Genomic DNA, 20,231 nt, shown 5'->3' with positions numbered 1-20,231 from the left:
GTGTGAATAAAACTTTCGGATGGACCTTTGATGCAATCGTCTTATCGTGTAGAGTGCATCAATAGGGCTCTTAATCCCTGAAAGTTGATATATGCTATTATAGTGGACGGTGATTAATAAGCAGACCAGGCCTAAACACAATCATAAATAGTCGTTTTCAAAAAGACTGGTAACAGGATTACATGAGTAAGTGCGGCAAGTAGGTATTATTTTAAAGGGACTGTATTGGTCTGAGTCAGGCATGTTAATAGACTTTGATTTTCCAACTTTGAACAAATAACTCGCAGGACGTTTAATGACCAGTGTGTGAGGTAGAAGGGATTGTTTCTTTAAAAATAAGGGAAACCACATGAAAGGGGATTCAACTTCATCTCCCAGATGAGTCATGACATGTTTACTGCCTATTTACAGCATGTGTCTCACACAAAAAGACAGAAGAGTCAAACTCCTCCCATCGGACGACAGTACAAGCTCAGCAACATGGACCAAACAGCAGATGGGTACACCTGCTCTTCACCAAAACATCGCAGCTTTAAACCATTTAGCCTTACTTTGATGAGTCACTCAACTGCTCTTTAATGAAACTAAGACAGCAGTTATCCGTACTTGCCATGTGTACAATAGGGAAAACGTATCCATTAAAGAAACGTTCAATCCAGCAACAACTCTGTGGTTATCCCGCAAACAACCCAACCAAAACAGAACCAACTGGGTGGAGGTCATATGAGGAGGAAATGTGCTCCTTGGCAGACATCTCAAAAAGTGAAAAATACAGCAACATTCCAGTATCTGTACCAAAATCTACCTCTTCCATTGTGTCAGTTGAAAAAACAAAGATTTTGAGTGATTTAGTTACATTTGTAATCTACTGCTTCCCTCAAGATCATCTACCCAAATGTATATTACTTTCTTCAAATGCTGTTGCACTTGAACACATATAATTACAAAGCAGCTAAAGACCACCGGTATTTGAGCAGAAAGAGAAAATCACTCAAATCTGTCCCCCAGGCAACTACAACTCACTATTGTTCCTCGCCGCGGCCATCGACGCCCTGCCGCAAAAAAAATAGACTAATGACGGTGTACAGACGAATGACGGATTAAATAAAAGGAGCTTCCGACTATGCTTAGTCTGTCTATTTACATTTTTTTCACACCATTTGTCAGTAACGCGGGCGCCCATCAATGACAGATAGACGGACCGGCCCGTCACATGGACGGAATGCCCATCTCTGCGTATCATAACTGTTACAGGCACAATGTAAGTGGTAGCACCTGCGTGAGGAAGCACACATGATGCAGCTTGTAAAACAGGTCACAGGGGAGCCCCGTTCGTTTGCTTCTCTACCTCTTCCTGCATCCACCCTCTGCTTTTTATTAGCCGGTGGCGTGGCACCTGTAGGGCCTGAGAGAGGGATGTATACACAAAGTGAAGCAGGACCATCTGCAGCCTGTAAATGTTCGCTCCGGTGTGATACATTCTTCATTGGTCACGGCCCTATTTCAAATGTTCCTATGTTTCATACTCACGGACCAAAAAAAAAAAAAAAAAAAAAAAAAAACGAAAAGCAAGCAAAACCAGCTCCATTTGTGAATTTCCCTTATGCATGAATAAAGTAACAATTATACGAAAGAATTGAATAATCTTCTCTTACATGTTTAACTGCTGATGTCACAAACGTTAATGCGATCTTGTTTTAGACTGTTACCCTGTCTTATACTCTGTGTAGCATACACCCTCCAACTAATAAATGCTACACTCGACTGTTTCAATGTGAAGTGACAGCAGCATCAAGATCAAAGCCTATGTCACGTTTAACTGAGAGCATGCATGAATCCATAATACAGATGAATCCATAATACAGATTTATGACGACGGCTCAAAGTCTTTTTAACTTCTCTTTTATGTTTATTGCTCTAACAGTGAATCAGCTATCCATTTAAGACAAAATGTGCTTTCATTTTGTCTTAAACTAACAGCTCCAAATCATGTCGACACTACACTGGCTCTCAACAAGGACAATGGCATCACTGTCATTGCTATGGTAACCCAGAAGCACCCATTTTAGTGGTCTTATGTAATGCTAGTGCTAGCCCACTAGCACTAGCGTTACTGCTCAACAAAGTAGGGATGTCACGATACAATAATATCACAAAATGAACCTCACGATACGATAATTACTACGATATTGTGGGGAGCTTGGCTCACGAGCTCACGATGTAGTAAAAAAAAAAAAAAAAAAGGAGCTCATTAAAAAGAAAAAGAAAAAAAACATCACAATATTCTATTTTGGCACATAACAGCATTCAGAAAGAAATAGGCTTGGCCAGTGATGCGCTCCTATTGGCTCAGCAGCGAAAAGTATCATGGTCTGTGTAGTAGTTTACAATGCTGTGTTCGCCTGAAGCAGGCCGACGGACAGAGCTGGGCATCCATGTGACGGACCGGTCCGTCGGTCCGGACCGACGTAGTGTGTCCTCAATGAGCGAATAGTACCTTGAATACATCAGACAATGTTTATGTAGGGACATGGTGTTATGGTATTATATGACATAATATATAAAACGCGAGACTCAATATCAGACTAGACAAGGAGCCTGCGAACAAAAAACTAAATGATTCCAACAAGCTTATTGCCTGCATGCTCTTTCGGTCTAATTGCCTTGCTGTTCAGAGATTTTTCTCGATTTTTTGTATATAAATTGTTATCATAAGGAATAATCATACATTTTTTTGTATATAAATTGTTACCATAAGAAATAATCAGAGAAATAAGACAAACCGAAAGTCGCAACAACAACCAATTTTGGAGTCGTAGATGAATTTGAGTTAGGAACGTTGACCAGCAGATGGCGACGGCATGTCGCTGTCACTCCCAAGCTAAAAGTCTTAAGCGCATGATTAAGATTCATTTGTTTCGTGGTTGTCCACAATAATGGTTCTCAAAGTACTTTTCACATATTGCAGCTCACAGTGACGGTACGGGCTTCCATGGAGAGGGCCAACCAATTGAATGACACTTTACATAGTCAGCGGAGACAGGAAGCGCAGAAACAAAATATTAAGTTGGCCATGTCACTCCTGATCAGCACGTCTACCGCATACAATTATAGATACCAGATGCAACGACAATGACTAGGCAAAAAGAACTGGAGGAGCGCAAGAGATACTGGAAACTCAGCAACAACGATGAATGTGCAGATTATGCTTGAAAGGGAAGTCGACGCAAACATTTTTTTTTGAAGAATATGTTCTATGCAAGCCCACTAGTTGAAACAGGGCATTCTGATGAATATTGGAATAAGTGTTAATCCACTCGTTTTTAGCCATGTCTGGGGGCGGCCATTTTGTCTTCTGTCGACTGAAAATGACATCACGGCTCAGATTTAGAAAACAGGTCAGCCGTGATTGGTCGTTGTGAGCAGTCGTGATGTCATTTTTAGTCGACAGAAGACAAAATGGCCGCCCCCAGACATGGCTAAAAACAAGTGCATTAACACTTATTCCACAAACGCAATATTTATCAGAATGCCCTGTTTCAACGAGTGGGCCTGCTGGGAAAGTATTCTTGAAAAAAAAATGTTTGGGTTGACTTTCGATTTTTCGCAGTTGTAGTATTCAGTCATGGAAGCGCAAGAGTGCAATCCGGTTTCTTGGAGGTAAGGCATACATTCGGTGTCTCGAGGGCTGTTCAAAAGCTTTTTGCACTTTAAATATGAGGCATTCCTTTTTGAAGAGGGGGAATGCGTGCCTGCTATTTATTGTACGACAGTTCGGCTCAAAGAAACAAGACATGAACAAATAAAAAAAAAAAAAGGAACAACTTGAGCCTCTTCCTCCCACTCCTCTAGTTTATCGGCGTCCTCTCCGATGCGTCCTGTGGGGTCAGAGCCGCGCTCTCCAACATGCTGCAGCACAATCAAAAACACCTGGCCTGCGGGCTTGGAATGGTCACAACATTACAGCGTATAAACCAGCCAACTACTTCATATAGAGGCCCCCTAATTGTTGGGCTGAAGAGGATTTCTGCTTTATTTTACTGCGCCATTTTACTATTGTTGTTCTGGCACGGAGCCCGCCGTCCGGACCGGCACACACTTCATGAATATAGTATTACAAACAACTAGGAATAGTGGACTAAACTGCACGTCACTCACTCTCTGGAACTGGAACGTTATGAAACACGGCGGCCTCCAGCTTTACTCCATTCCCACCATTCACACTTTACCATGTCACTACTGCAGCGCAGTAAAAGATTTGACATTTATAAGCTTCTCAATATTTTACTTTTTGTTTTATTGTGGATTTTTACAGCATATTGTGTGTGCTCCGTAGCACGCGAAGCCAAATCTGACTTGGAGTGGATGAATGTAAACATGTGGTGGTGTTCGGGATGTTCGTATATGAAGAGGAGGACTTCAACACATGTGCGCATTGTTTGATTGGCACACGTAACGCTACCCAGATTTTTTATAATCCTCTGACGAGGTAATTGTGGAGTAAAGTGCACTCGGATAATCAGCTGGGCCTTTTGGGACAGATAATGGAAAGGAACATGTGAAGTTTAGATTTCAGACTCAAGAGTTTCTTGTATATATAAAAAAAGATCTCTGTGTTTCATTAAACGTGAACCCGTAATTCTCATACTATAAAAATAACAAAGGGTTCACATTTCTCCAAAGAGAGTAAACAATGAAGATGTGAAGTTTAAAAAAAAAAAAAAAAAAAAAAAAAAGCCTGAAAAGATAGAGTGAGAGGGAGAGAGCAAAATACTTGGACAAAAGTACATTGTTGTTGTAACCTTAATGGGGATACAATAATAAGAATGTTCCTCCTCATTATGACCAAGCGGCTGGGTTAGGTCTCTGGTTGGCCCCCCCCCTGCCCCCGCCGAGCCCTGGCAAGCCGGCACATCCCCACAGAGATGGCTTCCTTGCTGTGATGAGCTTTTGACAGGCCCCAAAACAGGCCGCTTAATGCTGTGCCAGGCCAGACATGGAGCGGCTGGGACGCTGGCAGCTTCTTGGCCCGCACCGCGCATCACGGGCCTCAACCCATTTGACCCCTCCTCTTCCTCTTCGTCCGCCTCTCTCCCCGACTTTTCCTTCCTAGCGCCTCAGGATTGTTATGCAAAGCTCTCCGGGCTTTTCCGCGCATAGATGGCGGGCGCAGATGTATGCCGATCATATTCAATTTGTTATTGCGCAACATGACAAGTACGCCCAGGCTGAGATGGCCGACTTCTATTAGGGCTCAACCACCAGGTGTGAGGATGAAGCCTCAGCTGGAACACGCAGCACCACTTTGAAACTATCAGACGGAGGCGCTGGTAGTGTAGGGGGTCACAAAGTTGGTCTGGAATTGATTCTTGTACAGCGCCACATATCACATCTGCCCTGTGACTTGCTAGCGACCAGCCCAGCAATTGCACGTTGAGGAACAGTGTCCAAAAAGGGTTTGACTATTTTCTCACGCAGTTGCTCACAAAGAGGTGAACCTCGCCCCATCTTTGCCTGTGAATGACCGAGCGATTCATGGAAGCTCCTTTTATACCCAATTATGGCAGCCACCAGCTCACAATTAGCCTGTTCCAAACAGGTGTTTGATGAGCAAGCCTCAACTTTCTCAGTCTGTTTTGTCACTCGTCCCAGCTTTTTTGGAACACGTCGTAGCCATAAAATTCTAAATTAATGACTATTTGCTGAAAACAATAAAGTTGGTCAGTTTAAACATTAAATATCTTGTCTTTGTAGTGTATTCAAATAAACAGAGGTGGGCACTCCGGCAGCCTGACGGACGCCCGTTTTGCTGACGATTGATGAATGATGGGACACCTTTTAAAAAAGACGGACTGACGAATGATGCAAGTGGGTTTTCATCCGTCAATGTAATTGTCACCAACAGCGTGCGTCAGTGCCAGTCCGTTAGTCCAAAACTGGCGGAGGCCCGTTTTTTTCTGACGTTTTTTGGAGGGCCGACTGACAGACCAACGGACCTCTGACAGGCTAACTGACGGACTTGAATGACGGACTGACTGACAGTTCTTTTTTTATTTGTTTAACAGAGCGTCCCAACTTCATTGGAACTGGGTTTATACATATATACATGCATATTGTCGCTATCTGGTGGAAACCTCGTATGTCCAAATATGGTCGAATTCATTTTTTTTCACAAATCGTTACTAATGGTCCGTCTTCACTTCAGCTGTAATTTTTTCGCAATCTTAGCCATATTAAAGCAGTGAAAATAGCAAATACACAAATACACTGCTCTTGATGCCGCTCTTAAACGCAATTTATGTTTTATAAGTGCATGTATGTTTGCAGAAGTGTGACTACTTCCATTTCCTCATCCTGAAGCTCTGTGGTGTAATTGTCGCCTTGTAATTGTCGTATTTTTTTTTTCATACAGTAACGAGTGAAAATAGTAAGGTTCCCTGATTAAGTCGGTTTGTTTGTTTAAAGTCAATCCCTTTGATGCTTCGTTGTATACGGACCATCGTGTGTCATGGAGGTAAGTCTCCGTTTCATATCAATATCCACTTAATAGACAGCTCATTGTTTAATTTATTGCATCACTCATATGGCTTTAGACCTTCAAGAAAGCGTTTTGAGAAGATGTAGGACACTCCGTTTTTTTTGGAGCACTCTGAATAACTGAACGGCATATTTGAACAACGTTCTGAGTTTCTGAAAGCTCAGAGTGAAGCACTGCGCTCAGAGCCTATTTCCGAACGCACCCATAATGAGGGAACGGGGATTTCGGGGGCGACGAGCTCTAATGTTCACAAGTCTCGGTTTTCCAAAACTAATTTCCCCTAAAAAAACAATACATTTTAAAAAACGTTTTTTCAGTGGTCCGACGAAAAACAGCAAGAAATCCCGCAAAATAGATGAAGTTATGGACACAAATAAAAACCCTGCGATAGAGTGAAGCCGCAATGACCGAACCGTGAAGCAGCGAGGGAACACTGTAAAGTGACACTGCAGCACAGTTGGTCTCTCACGACATACAAAAGTATTGTGGCACAGTGGTTTGGAATCACTGGTGTAGAAAAAAAAATGGATGATCAGAGTTAAATATTCTGTGGTGTGACAAACAATTTCTTAGAGCGGCCAGTCCATCAAATTCCCTCACGCTTCAAAGTTATTGGATCAACTAAAAAGTAATAACTGCAGTCTTGATGACAGCTCCCATTTCATTAAACCAGATTTTTGGCAGGGCCGAGAACATGAGTTGCAAAGATACACTACTGCCATCTAGCGTTTCAGTGGCACTACTACCAAGCAAGTTTGAACATGAGCATACATGCAATGCATCTGCTGCAAGAGTGACGAAACAAGGATAAGCCGTCACAGCTTTTTCCCATTTGTGGTCCATTTTGTGGCTTGTGAATTGTAAACATTGGTCCAAGGAGAAGGAAACACTAAACGTGCGTGGGGGCATTGTTAACCTCTGCCGTCGCTTGATTTAGTGGACTTGCTGGAAGCATAATCCCAACAGTGTCAAAAAAAAAAAAAAAAAAGAAGAAGAAGAACAGACTGTGCACAATAATTACACGCATGTGTTGTCTTCCTCAGACAGGAATGAAAGAGTAATGATCTTTGATGATCAATGTCACACTAAATGTAGGCAGACAAACAATGGATGATATCTTGCTGTCGTCGTTCACACAGTCGGGCCTGTAGACGACATTTCCAAGTGTGAAACAAAGCGGGGCTTTGCAGATTGTCACACTTGACAAATCTAACACATGTAAAGTCAAATACACACTCACAAACACTCAATGCAGCTGCCACACGCGACCGATGCTTTGAGGGGCTAAAACATTTGAGACGGCAGAAACATTTGTCCAAATGCTGCTTGTTGGAGTTTTAACCCCGTCTTTTCAACATTACATTTTAAAGCTCTATTACGTCTTTTTTTAAGTTTTAAAAGAATGTGCAGGCACATCAGGTATCATATTTCATTTTATGATCCTAAAAGATCTCTGAGATACTTCGTGGCTTTACTTTTATTTGCTTCTCCCGTGTAGCCAAGAAAATCGAGTGGCTTCTCTAGAACCCTGTACATAAATCACACTCGGGTCTGATTGTTATTCACGGTAAACGCATTTGATTGATTTTACTAGACTGTAATGTTTGAGTTTGCATCTCTTTAATTCTGAATTCATTTAATTGATCCAAAGAATTATATAGTTTTGTGTGTAATATGTTTAAAATCGTGCCAAACAACTACAGTAGATACGTAAAAAGTCGACATACTTTTGTCTGAATGCCAAGTTTTTGTGATGGTTAAAAAAAACGACCCCAAGCTAAATAATTTCACTTTTCACCATTGTTGTGACCTACAACCTTGTACAACTCAATCAAAAATAAACAGTATATCTTTTCAGGAGGGCAAGTAAAAATAACTGCGATAATGTGATTGCTCAAGTGTGAGCAACATCTTATAATTAGGGACGTGGCTGTATTCACAATCAACCAATCACATTTAAACTCATAAAATAGGAGTCAGCACACAACTGCCAACTGTTGTTACCCCTGAGGCTGTGTTAGCCCCAAATAAAGTTCAGGTGTTTTACTTTTTCTGATATTTTCGTTGTCACATCTTACAGCACAGGGAATTATCCTCACATAACGTCATGAACAGTACAAACTCAAATCTCAACAATCAGTCTCAATAGTGGAAAATGTTTTGAAATGATTCATCTTGGTCTCTTTTTTTTTTTTTTTTTTTTTTTACTCGTATGTCACAAAAAAAAAACAAGGATTCAAACAGGGGTGTGTAGACTTTTTATATGCACTGTATATTATAACGGCTGTGTTAATTGAAGTGTTGTCAAAAGTATAGATGCTTTGAGAAGTATCAATACTTGTACGCCTTATATGAATGCAATACTAATATGTCATGGTATCGATACTACGTTGCGAGTGCCCGCAGCGTCCACCAAACCAACTCTGGCAAGCGGAGCCGGTTAGATGGCTGTGAACGTGGCATCCAGACGTGGATATTTATTTATTGAACCAGAAAGGACATCACAGGCAGGTTTCCGCCTTTGCATGCTGTGGATGATTATTTACTAATCGCTGCAGCACCGGCGTTGTCTGGCACAGAGAGCAAAACGGGCATCGTCAGTGAGAGATTGACGTACCTTCCGTCAGTATTGACGTGAGAATAACTCAGATTCATCAGAATCTGACCAAGGAAATCCCATCTTGAATTGGGGAGGCAGCACCAAGACACAGCTCCGCCTTTTTCAGGCAAGTAAGGCTACGCGCATTAGCTGTCATGGTGTCTCGACAAACAAGATTCCGCGAGCTGTTAGGAGCTTGTTTTGATACAACCAGTGTGACCAAAAACGCGTTTGGATACAGTTTGTCTTGATAAACCTTAGGCCTTGCAGTTTTTATAAACATATTTTTTAAACATATCATTTCACAAATTACCATAGGGTCAGTCCAGTTCAGCCCTCCAGCCCTAGAATTTCTCTGGCTTTACGCGGAACGCCTACTCTAAAAGTAAAAGTTTGGTGTTTTCATCAGTGGTGGTAGTAGCAGTCTTCAGCGCCGTGCTTTGTCAAGAACAAATCCTGTTTCGAGACACTTGCCACGGGTAACATAAATTGTACTACGCATTGGAACAATGCGATGGCCGTTAAGCTGATCAAACTGCAGTCGTGGACAGAAAAACGTCTTACCAGGCGGCAATTTCGCAACACTGTTCCCATGTCAATTGGCCAGCAATGGGCAAGGGGATGATATGCTTATAAAAACAGCAAAGCCTAAGCTATCAAGTTCTGAGGGCCTCGTGTCTGGTCGAACTCACATAACTCATAACGAAACGAAAAAATAAAGGAAGTGCATAGTGACTTTTGGGACAGCATGTTATGCTTATGGGAAAGTTGGTTAATTTAGGTGCAAAAAAAAAAAAGAAGAAGACTCATTCCCATCACTGTGTTCGCTTAAGCCAGTATATGTATGCAGTTTGTAAAACAAGTCACATGTTCCTATCAAGAGCAAGCTTCCTCTCAGTGACATAGCTAGACATATTCAGAGTCTGAATAAAAATCAAAACAGTATTGTCTCAGATATAAAAGTCATTGCCAACATCTGCTTGGAGTGAAAAATGTAGTGCATGAAGAATTTGACAATTCCTCAGTGAAAAAACAAAAAAAAACATGAGTGATAGAAATGATAAAAAAGGGGGGGGGGGGGGAGAACACTTTCACTTGACTCATGTCTTGTGCAATAGGTGGAGGGAGGGCTGGCTCGCATGGGGATGTGCGGATAGGCTGGGACTTCATCCGCACAAAGCTGCTGCGCGCTACATTATTTCATCTACTCGTGTACCCCTCCAAAATATGCCAAGTGGAAAATAGTATGAGCTCAGACTCCGCAAACTGGCAGAAAAAATCCAATCGCGGTGCCGAAGGCCCAACTTGATGCATACATCATACTTTATATCTACTTCAAGACCGGCCGGGCTGCTCTTGATCATCGCATTCCACTTCCCGCTCCAAAACGCCAAACTATTTCTATTCCCGCGTGACGTGTAATTTCGGACGCGAGAGCTAGCGCAAATCACTTGCAGACTACTTCATGGGGTGCTTATGAATGCGAGACAAGGGGCCCGGGGACCTGACTAGAAGTATAAACAACCTCATCAGTGGACAACGTGAAAGCTTTGATAGAAAGTGTGTGAACGGTTCCTCCTTAACGACAAAAAAGTGCCCCATAATTGGGAACAGTCAGCGAGGTGGGCTGTGATTAATTCCAGCCCAATGAGAATCCTCTGCGGAGCTCGTTTGTTAGTGGACGTCATGCACGCGGGCCACTCTGGAGCCTATCAGCAACCCGAAGGATGATTTCAGCAACATTTCCTAAAGGTTATCAAGGGGCATCTTTGGACGTCACTCTGACCTGCGTGACCCCTCTCTCCGCATCAGGTTGTTTGAATTAACGTGGCGAGCGCTTTGAGTGCTGGATGAGGGATGATGGGAAAGGTGCTGGCTGGAGCTGGCACGTCTTATCTCCCGCATATTAGCAAAGCCGAAAGACGCTATTTGCCACGCTGCCCGCCCACCGCGGCTGCGGCGGCCAGCAACAACACCGTCCAAATGCGGTCCAGATGTTTCAATATTTCACTCCCTCCTGGATTACCGTTATCGAGCGTGCCACTGATCTCTGCGTGATAACGCCACATGAGATCTTAGGCAAGCAGGCGCCCTCATCTGCGCGGCTTCACGGGCGTATACCAGCCTGCATATTTGCACTAAGCAAACACTATAAAACGATATTTGAACAACAGTCAAATATTTGATAGCAAAATCATGACTCAACATTCCGATATGCTCATTTTTTTCCCTCGGTTTGTTCTTGTCCATTTTCAGGGGAAATACTTGTTATTGTTGTATCAGTTGCTACAGTTAATCCTCCAGTTAGGCCCACCAAGCAACGGGGCCAAATTCGACTATCGAGAAACAAAAGTCAGCGACTCAGATCTGGGCAGCGGGACATTGACCCTCACACATGTACCAACACAATGCAATGAAAAACTGTGCCCCCTGGTGTTCTGAATGGGTAACAATGTTGTGAGGCACCACTTTTATGTGGCGTATTATTTTTTCCGGTAACCCAAAACATGACAGGATAGTCAAGGGAAAAAACGGATTGATCTGGCCGCTTCGCTATATTATCATGACACAAAGAGAGGAAACTTGCAAGAAATAAAGCGAGTGTGACTATTTGAAAGTCTGTTTGCTCCATTGACTGCACCTGCACCCATGCTGTTATGTGACTTAAGACTCTCCACACTATTGTTCATCATCCACAGGTATAAAATTAATTAGAAAGTTATGTGTTGTACAATACAATATATACATAATGTATATATTGTATCGGGACAGCATTTCGTACATACAAACCTAAATGTTGACATATAAAATCTTGCTTGTAATTTGGTGACAGAGACTCTCCACACTTTGCTTTTTAGCCACAGGCGCATATGGAATCATAAATAAATGTCAGTATTAATGTAAAACACAATAGTACAGAATATACTGTTATAAACTGTATAATGCAGTATAAATATTATATATCGTCTCTGTTCTGTGAAAAACACTTAGGTCCAATTTTTGAATTTTTAAAAAAATGTTCATGTTAATGCGATGTCTGTAAAGCGGAAACACTATTCATGTAAAAATAAGAAAATTGAAAAAAATGGAGATAAGTGTTTTTCACATGACAGCGACGATATGCTGTATAATACAGTTTTGGTGCAGCTTGTCAGCGGCCGGATCTCAATTCATACCTGAAAATGTACATCTTGTTGAGAGAAAGCTAATGCGATAAGGCATTTTGATCATCTGTTACATCTGCGACATTATTACGCCATTCACCTGGGATTCAGAGTCTGATTTGCAGCAAAACTACTGGCCGACCAACATCACTGCGTGACAGTTCAGTCGCTCGGTGTGCGGACGAACTTAAGCGCGTGCTATCTAACAATTAGTCATTGATTTATTATTGTTTGTGTGTAAATATTAGGCAAGGAAAGCAGCTTGTGTTAACCGTTTGTTGTAGTCAAGTAGCTTGATAAGAGAAAATCTGTCTACATGTCAACACAGTCCAGAGAGACTAACACCAAGCATTCCCACCCAGCCGTACACCAGTGTGAGTGGAATGAAGGCAAGGTGGGTGAAGTTACTCAAGGACACAACAACACATGACTTGGACAAAGCGGGATTTGAACAGTGGACCCTCTGGTTACTGGACGAGCCGCTCTACCGCTGAGCCACGATCCGCGTCGCTGAAGCAAATTGCTTCCAATTAACTTTTTTTTATCTTTCAAAGAGGTGAGGTATGAGCATCGAGGAGAGGAGGAGCAAGGGAGCAGATGCAAGAGACACTGCAAACACAGGTGGCTTTTTGTTGTCTTGATTAATGTGCATTGTCCTAAAACAATAAATAAACAAATAAAGGAATAAATTAAAATGGTGTCAGCAGGTACTAGCTGGTCCCAAGGACAACATGAGTAGCCCGCAGTTCTGTTCTAAAAATAGCTCACCAGTGTTGGGACACTGTGACTTACTGAGACAAATTAAAACAGAAGAATGTAAAAGTTTATTTATATATTTAAACTTAACATAGTAGATGTTTCTTCTGTGCCAAATAGTCTATATTTTGTTAAAAACATAAAATATATTGTGTTCAATGGAAAAAATAGGCTCTTTTTATTCATCCAAGTACTTCAAAAAAGGTCACCGTTCCAATATCACATACTGCGTTGGGTGTGCCAGAAATTTCTGATGCTAAATAGGTAGATGCTTGTTTGAATACGCAAGATGCCATTTTTATTACATTTGTGTTTATTTTCAAATGTAGCACCGGTTTTCACCAAATGCGTGTCCATCGCCTGACATCCATCAAGACATCGACTGTTCGCAACGCGGCCTTTCAAGAATCCCCGTGGAGTAAAAAGCCCTTGAGGAACAACCAGCTCTTCCTCCCATCTGACCGTCCAGGATCAGTCTTCATCTGAGGAGGGCTGCGCTCCTTCATCGTGAACCTCTCTGTAGGCCGCCATGGGGCCGCCGTCAGGACTGTAGCTCCCCATGGACATCTTCAATCCCTCGGACAGTTTCTGCGCTGCCAGCTTGGCCTGCAGCTCCTGCCGTGAACCACAACACATGGCTAGGCTCCGCACGCTAGGTTCAATGCGCGGACCGAGGATTCAGAGACAATCATGGACTTGCTAACGTGGTCCACAGGTTTCCATGATTAGGGGCACTACCTTGTTCAGCACAGCATGCAGTCTCTTTGGATGCAGGCTAAATGCTGCCCTCTAGAGCTCTTACAATAATATAACGGCTTCCTGCCCACCTGAGATGTTCAAATATGATTTAAATCAACTTCAATTTAACAAATAAGAGTATGCCAATAATACAAGATTCAAATTTAAAATATTTAAAATAAAAAATGCAGTCTAATCTTTGTTCCAATAGCTTTTTTTCGCTACAAATAATATGCACTGCCTTGTGCATGCTTTTTGATGTCACGAGTTACAAGTTAGGACACCAAATCTCAACTGGTGGATAGGCGCCTAAAAACCGCTCACCAGCATATTGCGCTTTATTGAAGAAAAAAAAAAAAAAAGACATATTTGCATGATTATATTGACCATTTTGCACATGGTCCTGAAATTTTCTGTCCACCCTGTCATGATGGTGCCCCTTTTAGAAACCCTCTGATGTTTGTCGTGACATTTCTAGTGGCTATTTGCAGAGTAAGTATTTACACTCATGTTTCGTTAATTTTCCTCATGTGTGTAGTTATGTAGTTCTGTATAGTAGAATATTAACTGATATAAAAACTTTTGAGAAATTCCAAATAGCGTATAATATATAAACTATTCCCACGCTGTCAACCTTGCGGCTTTTAATGTGACACAGTTTATTCATAAATTTTTTACTTACAAAAGAAGCTGTCAATAATTTTACCCAAAGTCTCGTCACATATGACCGATGAAATTACCAAACAGCCCACAGTGGACCAATGAAATTGTCCCGAGTCCGCCCTCATACTGAATAGTCTTCAGCCATTTGTGATAATATTCATCTTGAGTTGTGTTTAATGAGCATAGGGAACGAGTGCCATAGATACATCCATCTATGCAGTGTGAGCCCCGTTTCTCTGTTGTTTGGCCGCTAACGGCGAGCCACGGAAGACAGCATTTTTGGACATGGAGCGACAGCCCCTGCGTCTCCCAAACACGTAACAAACGGCTTTCCAAAGGCTGCACTGCCACGGACATACAGTATGTGCACTGCTACCTGATGATGCACGCCAGTGAATTGGCCTCGTGTGACAACAATAGTGACTGAGTTTTGGAACTTCACTGCGTAACTGGCAGCGTTCAGCATTGTTGGGGGGGGGGGGGGGGGGGGGGAGCGTCATCCGTTGTTTAAGGTAATTAAAACTTTAAAAAAATCCACCTCTGACATGTGTTTCTTTGCAAATATTGCTTGTTATAATGTGGAGACCCGCGGCTATAAATGCGAAGCTGCCAATGTATGTACAAATGTCTTTTCATGGCTAAATTTAGCTGTTGCGTCATTTAATCAGGTGCATTCTGTAGTGCAGAAAACTACAGTGCATATTATAAAGCAGTAATACTTCAAATACTATTATTTAGACAAAAATGTCCACCCTGTCATTCTCCACCCGATCAGCAAACTCACATTGTCCGCATGCACATTGTCTGCGTGCAGTTATTTTTATTCTTTTTTAAATGTGCGCTTGACCAATATTTACTTAATAAAATAAAAATGAAATTCAATCCAAAATCTCACATTTTTGCCGGGGGAAATGAAGACGTCTCCAAAGGCACCTTATATATTCTCTGTAATGTATTAAATAAAGGTGTTTGAGGCAGAGCCCCTCTGTCCTCTCCCTTTCATGTCAGGATTGTAAAAAAGAAATCAAATAAAAATAACAACAACAAAAATAAATTATTTTCCATTTTAGTTATCTAGTCTACTTTGTTTTTCCTTTTCAATCCAATAATGTCAATGATTTCATCATTGAAATTAATCAAATGACTGAATGTGTAAATTTCCTGCTCAAATACACGGTCAAGTAGGAAAGAGTCATAGTCATAGTTCTTTGTACCGCAAGGGACTACGCACTAGTTCATTGCCAACGCAGGCAGTTGGTGCGTGCCCTCACACGAGAGACGTTGCTGTTTGCATCGCAAATATACATGTTTTATACTGCAATACAAGATATTTAATGAATGCGTGTGACGTATTTAGTCTTTCTGCTCGGCTACAAAAACAACCGGAAGTACACAATGGTATTCAAAAATGTAATTGAAAATTGAAATAGACGTTAACCTTAGAATGTTGGGCTCACATTTTTATATCTGACTCTAGAGGTGCCTCACCAGTCATGAACCTCAAAGCACATCGCAGACAGGTAGGAACAGAGAAGCTCTCTTAGGAGACAACGTGAAAAATTCATTTAACTGCAGCAGATGAATTTTATTTATCTATTTTTTGGGGGGGCAAAGAAGAATGTCGCAAAAATGCGTGAGACCTGTACGAACGGACTAACCTGTTGTTTCTTAGTCTGTGCTCTCAGGAGGTCAGCAGACTCCTGCAGAGACAGAAGCTGAGCTGGAGTGTGGTGGAGAGGAGGCAGCTTTGCGGCCGTGACGTCGTCCAGGTGCTTTTTGTCCAGCTCCCTCCGGGCCTGGGCGGAGAGCGGAGACGAGCCTCCGGACGACTGGCCGGGTGATAACGAGCCAGATGGAGAGTTGCCGCCTCTGGTTGGCAGCCTGGAAAGTCACAAAAGGAAAGCCGAGGTCATGGAATGACATTAGCATCTGCTGCTATGCTTCAATACTGACTGTTAGGGTTAGATCTGCTCACTGGTTTGGTTTGAATTTTTGCCTTCCGGGCGTCATATTGTTCTCTGTCCTTTCCAAGACAGTTACAACGTGAGGCTTCTTTGGTGTCTGCTTCCTGAGAAAGTAATTGTCCGTCGCCGTAGTCTTAACCGTATCCTTGCCTTGGTCACCACCGGTGCTGGTGGAGATTGTGACCCGTTCCAAAGCCTCCACAAGGTTGTTTTCTTTTGGCCCGACAGAGTCCAGAGAGGCCACACGGTCAGCCGTCTCCATGTTTTCAGCAGTGTCTTCTTCCTCCTTCACATCAACGCCGACGAGCGAGGCTTCAGTCTTTTGTGGCGTGGCTCCCGCACTTTGCGCAGCACGATGCTGCCCGGCGAAGGCTCGCCGATACTTGGACTGAAACTCTGCCCTGGCTGCTGACACCAAACTCCGCTTCCTCTCCTCTTCATCATGGCGTTCAATGGCGAGGCGTATTCTCTCCGCAAAGTCCCTTAATCGTTGCCCCTTGTCGGGAAGAGACTCGATTAATGTCCTGCAAACAACAAAAACACTACCGTACTTAATATTTGAAGCAATCATTTATGATGAAAGTTGTTCTCTGTATGCAGCTACCGGTAATTCTTTGGTCAGTATTCCCAGAATAAAATGATCTAGACATTCCTTGGGCTTTAAAACACCTTACTGCACAAGTGAACTTTGTCTTTCTGTACAAATTGTGCAGCCAGTGCAGTACATTTTTGGGAGGAGAGTTCAGTTCAGGGCAAATCAATTTAGAAAAATAATCTAATTGCAGGTTTGTTCCCACCAGTTATGCCACTGATTAATTAAATGAAAATGGATTTTGCATTACTAAACACAATATGTGCAGCTATAATTTTTTTGGTCCACTTGGGGTCGCCATCCTCAAGGCTTGTACACAATGCAATGTGGCCCTGTCAATGCATTCTTACATATTTAAATCGGACAACAGGTGCTGCAGGATACATATTTTTCCTTTTTTTGTGTGAATGTATTGCCCCGGTTTGTCGTAATCATTTTGCTGCATGGCGGGCTGCCAAGTGTGGCAACACCTGTCTGTGTTTAATTGAGAGACCAACCTGTTTTGTGGTCTTAGAAACCAGTGACACACCCTATCGTGGAAATGTATTGTTTTATTTTTAATTTAGGGAGTGTTTACTGTCTGCATCAAAGGTATGAGGTTCGAGGTTTGAAACGCAGCCTTCCGTGCTTGTGTGGGCTTTCGACGAGTATAGCTTCCTCCTACATTATAAAAACAGACTTTAGATTCAGTGAAGACTCAAGATTGTTCATAGGCGTGAATGTGAATCGTTTGTCAATATGTTCCATGCGCTTGGCTGACCATCAGTCCAAGGGGCTAACCACCTCTCACCCATACGCAGGTGGGATAAGCTCCAGTGTCAAGTGTCAAGCGCTATAGAAAATGGACGGCGGGATGGATGGGGATTTTATTGTTTCAACCTGCCTTTACAGGTGGACTTCATTTAAGCTTCTGTAAACTTTTGAATGCATATGTCCAACTGTTCAATGTTTCAGGACATGTTTTTTGTATGACTTGCTCTTCTCTAAAAGGAGACAAAACTGCAAAATTCGCAACCAGTGTTTTGAACCCTGAATAGACCCTGTTCAAGTAGAATTAGTATTTTAAACAATCCTCTTCTCCTTACTGTTCTTGTTGTGATCCATGTTTGAGCCCAATATAGGTGTTTTTCCACAGATGTCCACTACTATGCCTTTCTGTGACTCAGTATCTCTGTTGCAACCTGTTGATCAATGACTTATTTCATATCCTTGACAAACCAGCAATAGTAGAACGACTAGAGTGCACAAAAGAGTGACTGTCTTGGCATTCTAGAACATAATTAACCCTTTCTAGGAAGCTAACACTATTAAGCAACTAGGAAGCATATTTTACACACTAGTACTGACTAGATCAAAGAGATCAGAACATATTACTCCAGTCCCAAAGACTTTACACAGGCTCCAAGTCAGCTGCAGAATTGATTTTGAAATTATGCTAGTTGTTTATAAATCACCAAATGGGTTAGTCCCTGAAAACGTAAAAGAAATGCTAATTGAATATAAACCAGTAGGGTTCTGAGGTGAGCAGAGTTCAGAACAAACATGGTGGATCGGCATTTAGCTGTTATGCTGGACGCAAGTAGAATATGATGCCAATAGAATTTAAGTTAGCACTAAGAGTAAATGCTATGATCAAGGTTCTTTAAAGCTATACTAAACGTTCCCAAAATCTTGTTCTTGCGCTGTACGCGCGTTCTTTTCCAAATTTTAGTCAACTACTTTTTATTTCCTTTCCTTTGCTTTTTACTGTCTAAATTGTTTTGATTGTAAATCCCTCTGTTGTATTTGTAACCGGCCTGGGGACCAAATTCAACCCGCAGTCAAATTTTATCTGGCCCACACCCTCTGTCATAAAGTTAATAACGTCTGGCCCGTAGCCCAGTAGAAAAGCGTTTAAAATACGCTCTCGACACAATTTTGCATTTACACATAAGAGGGCAGTAGCACTCTATCCAACTCCATAATCCTTTCTGACCCTTTCCAGACTGTTTTCTAAAATGGCGAAAATTAATTTTAAAAAAAGGACAGTTGACAGCGCGGGCCGACGATTTAAGGAAAGGTGGAAATTGGACTATTTTCCCGGAATTATGCAACAACCATGTCTGCCTCATTTGCAAGGAGACTGTTACATATTTCCCTGTTTTTAAATCTAAAAGTTCACTGAACATTTATTTTCACCAATATGCCATGTTGGAAACTGACCCTGGCTTGTACTGGTGAATATGATATATATGGATATTTTGCATGTTTCCCTGTGATAGAATTAAAAGAGAACATTTAATTGCCAGTATGTAATTTGCACTGGTGAATACTACCTTTTTACTTATTTACAAGTTTTAAATTTAGAGGTTGAAGTGAACATTTATTTGCCAGTGATATGTCATGTTTCAAATGGACCGAAATACATGTTTAAGAATGAATGTTAAATTTAAAAAAGTCAAAAGCGAAAGGCAGACTGGCTAACATGTGCTTGGATTTATTGGTGTTCCATTTAAATAAATGTCAGCCTAAATGGTCCTACCCACCCCCCGCATTTTCACATCACCAAATCTGGCCCTCTTTGCAAACAGTTTGGACACCCCTGCTGCAGAAGAAAAAACGTTGCTAGTAAGACAGTCGTTCTAGGAGTGCGTTGATCTGTTTTCCGAGTGAGAACAGAGGATACTAGTACTCTACATGGATCTGAAGATGGATACCAAGGATATAAACAAAAGCTCCATATCCTATCCACGTAACTTTTCATATTATTCTACTAGCTCAAGGCTAGTTGTCATCGTGTGCGTGGATGTCAAGTGCTCTTATTAGGTCTTACTTGTCAGCGAGTATGATGTTCTGTCGCTGCAGTAGTTCCTCGAGCTGCTCTCTGCTCTGCTTGTTCAAGTCTCCCACCTGTCCCTGGCGCTCGGACATCCTGGCGAGCTAAACAAGCTTAGCCACATCCACTCGCAAACAGCGCCAACACGCCGCACTTCTCAATGCGGCATTCCTCGCGAAACGAAGAGTCGTCCTTGAATCTGAAGCTGTTCTTAAGCCATTGAGTGGAGGAGGAAACTATATAAAACCAACAAAAAGACCCATGGTTTGTAGGAATGGAAGGGACAACATTTCAAAGTGGGGTTCTTGAATCTTCTTCTTGGGTACAATAAAGGTAGATTCAACACGATTGTGACGTGTGTTCCAGCGCCCTCTGCAGGTCAGACGCACGATATACTGAATC

The 20,231-nt window shown here is 42.1% G+C and overlaps 1 protein-coding gene across 1 annotated transcript; it reads right to left on the bottom strand.

Moving 5' to 3' along the window:
- Positions 1–13,102: 13,102 nt before the first annotated feature.
- On the bottom strand, positions 13,103–20,211 carry polr2m (RNA polymerase II subunit M). The gene is made up of 4 exons (XM_086025368.1): positions 19,827–20,211; positions 16,434–16,946; positions 16,117–16,339; positions 13,103–13,672 (listed from the first exon to the last, which is right to left on the bottom strand). The coding sequence occupies exons 1-4, from the start codon at positions 19,922–19,924 to the stop codon at positions 13,529–13,531; spliced, it is 978 nt and encodes a 325-aa protein (XP_085881494.1). The 5' UTR covers positions 19,925–20,211; the 3' UTR covers positions 13,103–13,528.
- Between the last annotated feature and the right edge of the window lie 20 nt (positions 20,212–20,231).

Source organism: Filicampus tigris, chromosome 3, assembly GCF_054856515.1.
Source record: "Filicampus tigris isolate MCC_2025a chromosome 3, RoL_Ftig_1.0, whole genome shotgun sequence".
NCBI lineage: Eukaryota > Metazoa > Chordata > Actinopteri > Syngnathiformes > Syngnathidae > Filicampus > Filicampus tigris.
The sequence above is the reverse complement of the archived record's forward strand: the minus strand, read 5'-3'. Positions and strand labels throughout refer to the sequence as shown.